Below are 6,554 nucleotides of genomic sequence, written 5' to 3'. Positions count from 1 at the left end.
AGCAGCTTCATAAAAAAAACAAACCCTTGCTTTTCATTTTTGTTTTTGTTTTTTATGCAATATTTCTTTCGACACGATGGACTGTTCAGTGTTTCAACAGAAGTAACTGAAACCCAAATTGTTTTATTTATTTATAATTTTTATTTTTTTTTGCTTGTTTTTTTTTTTTTTTTTTACATAACAGAAAAGATGGATCCAACTAAGTCATTACAAAAAAATCGCTAAGTAATCAATTACCTGTTAATTAAGGCAGATGACTAAATCGCTGAGAGCTAATGGCCGGTTAGACTCCTGGCCTATCATAGCGGGCTGGAAGAGCTCCGCGTGCATTCGTTTGTATTCAGCGCCATCTGCTGGAATAATAGCGGTTGAGGCCGAATAGTGGTGCGTTCACCCATATTGGGAAAAACGAGATATATCATTCGGAAAACGCGAACGCTGTCATTGTACACGGATGACAGGCTTAAGTCTAGCCCTTTCAGACTATAGTTATTATACATGTCGGCCAGTGTTTATTCTATGTATGTTTCATGCTGTTGTATTAAGCTCTCTGTCTCTTCTGACAGAGACTTCCGAGGCGTTTTGAAAGGCACCACTGGCACTTGAAACGCTGCTGATGCGGACGTTGCTGCTGCTGCTGAAGTGAAGCAGTTGTTTCCGAAAAGTTTGACCTTTTTCCAAAAAAAGGATGGCCGCCCTGAAGCAAAGACAAGACAATACTGCATTATTGGTCCTGGTTTCAACTGGCTTGGCGCTCGTAACTATTCTCAGTGTGTGGAAGATGAAGCAATTTAAATATAGACTTATACGTGAGACTGGAGGTGCAATGTTTTATGGTAAGTAGCCTAGACTAATACACAGTATATAGCACGGAAGCTAGCAAGACTTCCTGACTCACAGGTTCATTTGGCTAATATGAGAGTGTTAGCAAAATAAATTCTATTTTGGTCACGATTTTGTGGAATTTTCAGTCTTTGTAGGCATGTAGCAGAAGCTCTCACCATCTTATTTTGCTGCATCCACCATTTTTTTAAGTGGCTGAGCAGAGTTTAAACCTAACTCTCTTTTAAATGAATACCACAGCAACCACTGGCAATCTTAGCTTGCCACTTGTCTACAGCTAAAGGAAATCACAGCTAATGATAATTTTAAAGGTAAGATATATGATTTTTATTTGTGTATGTGGCTGGTTGTTTGGCTATATTCTGATAAATGATGAGGCTACTGGACTGAATTTTTCAGTTCAGACTACTTCACACAAAATGGGTTACATTAATTGCCAGGTAGCCTGAGATACCATAAACTATTAAGGGCTCAGCAGCCAGCAGTACACTTAAAAGGTTGCAGTTTCACCCATGTTTCATCACCATAACAACTTCTAATGTAGATCTTGCTATGTGATACATTCATGTCCGCTTTTAACCTTCTATAGAATGGTATCAAGGCTTAAATTAGAATTTTTTTACATTATAGTAGCCGCATAATGATTTATGTTTTACTTTAAAATATTTATCCCATGTTTAAGCCATAAGATGATTGCTGTTATTTTCATCACAATGGCTTTTCTTTCTTTTTTCTACTCCTCTGCAGGTGTGCTTTTGGGGTTAGCAGTGAGATGGTTGCCATTCGACTGGGGACAACATGTGGTCAATACTGGAGAGACTGTGTATGCTTGTGGTGATCTTAACAGCACTCCTCACATGTTGACGGTCAACATCACACCGCATCTTCACTGTTATGGACATGTTGGGAAAGTGAACCAAAGCTGCCAACCGGTCTCAGCCCCTCCGGTGAGTGTGGCAACTTCATCTGACCTTTACTTCAAATACATTTTGCAAAAGCAAATCTTTTGTGTAGGCACTGGTGAAAATGAACATGATTGTCAGTATTGCAGAGGGAACCCGTAAAAACAAACTGTACCGCACAGGATGTTTTTTCTTTTCCTCTAATGTTTTTTTTATTTCGTCTGGAATAACACATATTTTTCTTCACCGCTTCTCCTTTGATCACATCTATTAATTTCCCTTTTGTATGCTGGGTATTTACATCAACGGTCTCCTCTAATGGAGCTTAGTTATTGGTTTTCCTCTAAATTACCTGCATGGTCTGTTTGTCATTGGGGAAGCAAGAGAGTGGTGGTACAGAGAGAAAGAGGGCAAGAGAGCAATTTAACCTATATTAAGGATTTATTAAGGAACAGATAGGGGAGATTACATTTTCAGGTGTGCTGTGTGGACAAAGGGAATTAAGAAGGCATCTTAACACAGAAACCAATAAACAGACTTCAGTGGAGTAGATAAAGCAACAAAGGGTTCTGATCAATGAGCAATAAAAGGGTTTGTACCAACATTTTCTGAAAAGTATGTTCCTGCCAACAACTGCAAACATTAAGTGTGTAAATACAATTATAAAACCTAATTTATTGCTCCTTGAAATGTTCCATTGTCCAAGTGTTTACATAGAGAATTCCCATAATGAGATAGTCTTGCAGGTGACATCTGTGCTGGATTGCTCTGCACTGCAGGAAAGATGTGAGATAGTAAGGTAATCTCAGGAGGCACTGCGGCTTTTCCTCTCAGATGGAGATGGCCATTTCGGCCTATGACACTGAACACAGTAATGGAGGTGAATATCTACCATGTCTCACTGTTATAAAGTGGTGGGAACTGTGATAATGTGAACATTGTTCCAAATAGCAACGCTGCGCATTTTGAACATCGATGACGTCTTCAATGTGTAGAAGAAGTGAGGTGCTGCAGCTTATGATTTCACGCCATATTTAATTAGCACTTATCCATTACTTTAAAAATCATTTTGTTTCTGTTGGTACCATGAAATTGTTGTTGCACTTATATATGACAGAAATATAAAATCATTGAATGTGCTCTCCTGTAAACAGTGTGCTGTTGTGTTAAATGTCCAGTTGTTAGTATTCAGGGAAATCTATGGGATGAAAGTGACTTTAATTATCACAATTATGTTTTTAATTAGTGTTCAATCACCTGAAAAAAAGAATAGTTTTCTTTTTGTTACATTGGAATAAGCCTTTTAAATCTACAGAGAGAGTGGGTCTTCCTCCACGGCATGGAGATGCTCTCTGAATGGGGATAAAATTATTTAATCGTGCACACTTTCTAGACTTTCCAATGTTATTGGACCAAATGAATCACATTATGATAGTGAAGCTAGTCATTTCATGGGGTTGTGAGGCTTGAAAAAATGTCCCCACCATTTTACAGCCTCTTTTTTCACAATGTAAGTTTATGGGACAAAGTCTTCCTGGGCTTGCATCCCCCGACGTTGCAGTTATGCGGTTTGACAGCTATGTTAGATTGACATCAAAGCCCAACGCACCTCCTGCAGGCACCGCCATATTTCTATAGAAGCCCTATTAGTTCAGAACAGAGAAAAAAAAAAACTGGCTCTGTAGAGGGCCTTTCACGTTTTATTTTATATTTTGCTTTTCTTTTGCATTTCATGTTTTTAGCAGCTGCTGTTCTCTGATATGCTTAAAAACAGAAGGGTGAGTGAAGGGGTGTTCATTTGTTTGCAGTCTGTCACCTCTCTGTTGGATGCCCCTAAACCCTACACAATGATCCTTTAATGTGACTGCACTGATGAGTGACGACGTTACGTCTTCCAATAAATGATAAGCATCCAGTCTCAAATGGGCTGTCAACAAAAGATTTTGTATCGCTTTTAATCATTGGGAAGTTTGATGTTTTTGAATGCTGAAGATCTCATTGCAGTTCCACATTCAAAGGTTCTTAAGCACTTGATCAAAGTAGAGTATATTCGTCGAATTATTTTGTCACTTAGATACAACAGAAGTGATGTTAGAGCTGGACCTCAAGCTCGTATGCTACCAACTACTTACAGCAATTGTTTGTTAGAAAAGGAATTAGTCAGAGTCTCTAATATCACTGTTAAGTAGAAGAGCCTAATCCTTGAGCTGGGCCTCTGGTTGTCTGTACTATCTTGACTGCGCTCTGACTGGCTTTCATATTTTAGCTATCAGAGAGATTTGTCACATCAAAGAAACAAGCAAAAAGCCAGGGATTCAGTCACATGAAGTTAAAAAAACATGAGAGGATGTGGAATGAGCATATTTGAAATCATATTTTTTTCATCTCAGCGCAGTATATCAACCCGAGAGAAAGGGAGTAAGTGAACCATGACCCCTGCAAATCATGCAAGTGTAACTCTTCACTAATGGCTTGGACTCTTTGGCCCCTTTGAATGCTAGGGTCTCATTAGAAAACCAGCAGAGGCTACCACAAAGGCCATTACATCGGTCAGACCGTTCTGTGTAGCCTTCACGCCATTAAGTCTGATACATATGGGGACCTAGCAGGGAGAGATAAGGATTTCATTGCATTACTGAGTCCATTATGTTCCACCGGGGAGTAAGGCATTAAAGTTTGTGGTCTGATTAAATTTAGTGCTGCTCAGCTGAAGAGGCAATTAGTGTATACAACACACCTCCATCCTCGCCTGTGTGGTGCAGGTGGCCCCTTAGAATAAAACCACCAGCATATGCATAATTTATTGATTACAGTGTCTGTGTTAGTCTCTGTTATGCAGTTTGTATTTGTCATGCACAGCCGGCGCAGATGAAGAAATACATATTGTGCTGTGTGGGTAATTGTAGCTGCAAAAAAAGTCATTTATATTGAGCCGGGTGATAGTGGCAGAGAGATGGGAGCAATTTGTAGCTCTGGCAACCATTTCAAGTGTGAATTACTGAGAGAGCGTCGTGACACTCCAAATTCTATAAGGGTTTTCCAGCATTAGAAATGATCGTTTATCAAAAAAAAATAAAATGTAATCTTTCACATATTCAAGCATATGTAAATGTTTATCAAATTGCAATGTGTCCTAGAAATAGGACTTATTTTACTTAAATAGGCCTATTTTCATTCATCTAAATATTCATGCTATTCAGGCTGCTTCAACCTTTTTGCCGGTTTTGATTTTTTCCAAAAGCAAAATCTAGGCCATTCTCCAAAGGTCTGTGACCGTAGCCATACATCAGCAAACATCATCGTTCCTTTTGGAAGTGAAATTTAATTGAACTGGAATGTAATTCTTGTAATGTAATAAGACCTTGTGGGATGTACGAATCAGGAAAGAGTAGCATTATTTTGATCTGAATTGAATATCACTGCCGTTTGATCCTCAGAATGTACCCACAATACACATAAAAAGGATTCAGGGATGAAGGACATGAAAGGCTACCTTTCTGAGAGGCTTGAATTGCATCATACTGGCCAAGATGAGAAAGAGACAGAGAACGTGCACGGTGTGTTAAAAAATACCTTGCACTCTGGTTTCTGTTTGTGTTGGAGGGAATGTAGCTACTAGCTTGTAATGATTACCAGCTTGGCTTGCGTTTAATGTTCATCCATCTGTTGTCTGAACACGTGTGGCCAGGCTATACTTGCTTATTCCCATTCTAATGAATGCTGGGAGGCTCTCTGGTGAGGACTGACACAAGCGGTTAGACTTCTCAGTTTGCGTTGTGCTTTGCCTTAATCAGCTGTGGAAGGTGGATAGAATGCTAGTGCAGTGCACAGTATTGTATTATTTCATTGTTATTATTTACTGAAGGTTCAAAGAATTTAAATCATTTAATTAGATTATAAAGGGAGGTGAATTTTTGTACATACTGGTCAATTTTGCGAATTTGGGCTAGGAAGGGAATGTTTTACAAATCAAACAGTGATTACTGTTGTAATGTAGAGCAACTGAACACATACTTTTATAAGAAAACTCTCCAGTCTTATTATTTTACAGAGGGGTTTGTTTATTTATTTTTTATAGCCTGATTTATAAAACATTGACAGTACTGTCTGATTTATGGAGTGATATGAATAGATATCTAAAATTCCCTCTATATAAACCTTCAACTCTAATATGTCAAGAAGGTGAAACAAGAATTTTGAACATCGCTTTATCTAATGTTCAATTTCTATTCTGGAAATTATTGCAGATTTGCACACTTTGAAATAGAAAAATGCACAATTTACATATTTCAGCATAACATTTCAGAACAGTGAAAAATATTAGAAAAAGAAGATACAGTTTAGCTAACTCTGAGCAGTGGCACATAAGCCTAGAGTATCACATTTTCCACTTTTCCTCTTGACACATACAATGTTTTTTATTTTTTATTTATTTCAGAAAGCGAGGGCACAAGATAGTTGGAGACTATTGTGACATTGGATTTCAAAGGGAAAGCATAACTGGTGTCTGTCTGACATTACAGAGCTCGCTGAAGTGAACAATGTGTGTGTAATATCTGTCTGTCAGTCAGTCACATTCAGTAAATGGAGTCCTCTCGCTCCCCATGGAGCTCCTGTCAGTCACCAGCACAACAGCTCTGTCTTTTACAGGAGACCTTTGATCCCAAGGTCCTTTTCAATCTGTTCCTGCCAACCATCATCTTCCATGGAGCTTACACCCTTAATCAGGTGAGACGGCTGTCCTGACATGCCCCCAAGTAAAGATACCATCAAAGGACTGTTCCTTTTAAATGGCTGCTCCATCACTTT

At 38.7% G+C, this 6,554-nt stretch overlaps 1 protein-coding gene across 2 annotated transcripts in view; it reads left to right on the top strand.

Moving 5' to 3' along the window:
- The first annotated feature begins 570 nt into the window (after positions 1 to 570).
- The window catches only part of LOC115569616 (sodium/hydrogen exchanger 9-like), a 70,076-nt gene continuing 64,092 nt past the window's right edge, over positions 571 to 6,554 (top strand). Inside the window, exons 1-3 of one of the 2 annotated variants that reach the window (XR_003981569.1) lie at positions 571 to 836; positions 1,591 to 1,790; positions 6,396 to 6,473. Coding sequence is in view for 1 of the 2 variants with exons in the window: in XM_030397629.1 (XP_030253489.1) it covers positions 689 to 836; positions 1,591 to 1,790; positions 6,396 to 6,473 (426 nt within the window). In the remaining variant the exon portion in view is untranslated. The remainder of the gene's footprint in view (positions 837 to 1,590; positions 1,791 to 6,395; positions 6,474 to 6,554) is intronic. The other variant, XM_030397629.1, reaches the window with a different exon arrangement.

Source organism: Sparus aurata, chromosome 19, assembly GCF_900880675.1.
Source record: "Sparus aurata chromosome 19, fSpaAur1.1, whole genome shotgun sequence".
Taxonomy (NCBI): Eukaryota; Metazoa; Chordata; class Actinopteri; order Spariformes; family Sparidae; genus Sparus; species Sparus aurata.
The sequence above is the reverse complement of the archived record's forward strand: the minus strand, read 5'-3'. Positions and strand labels throughout refer to the sequence as shown.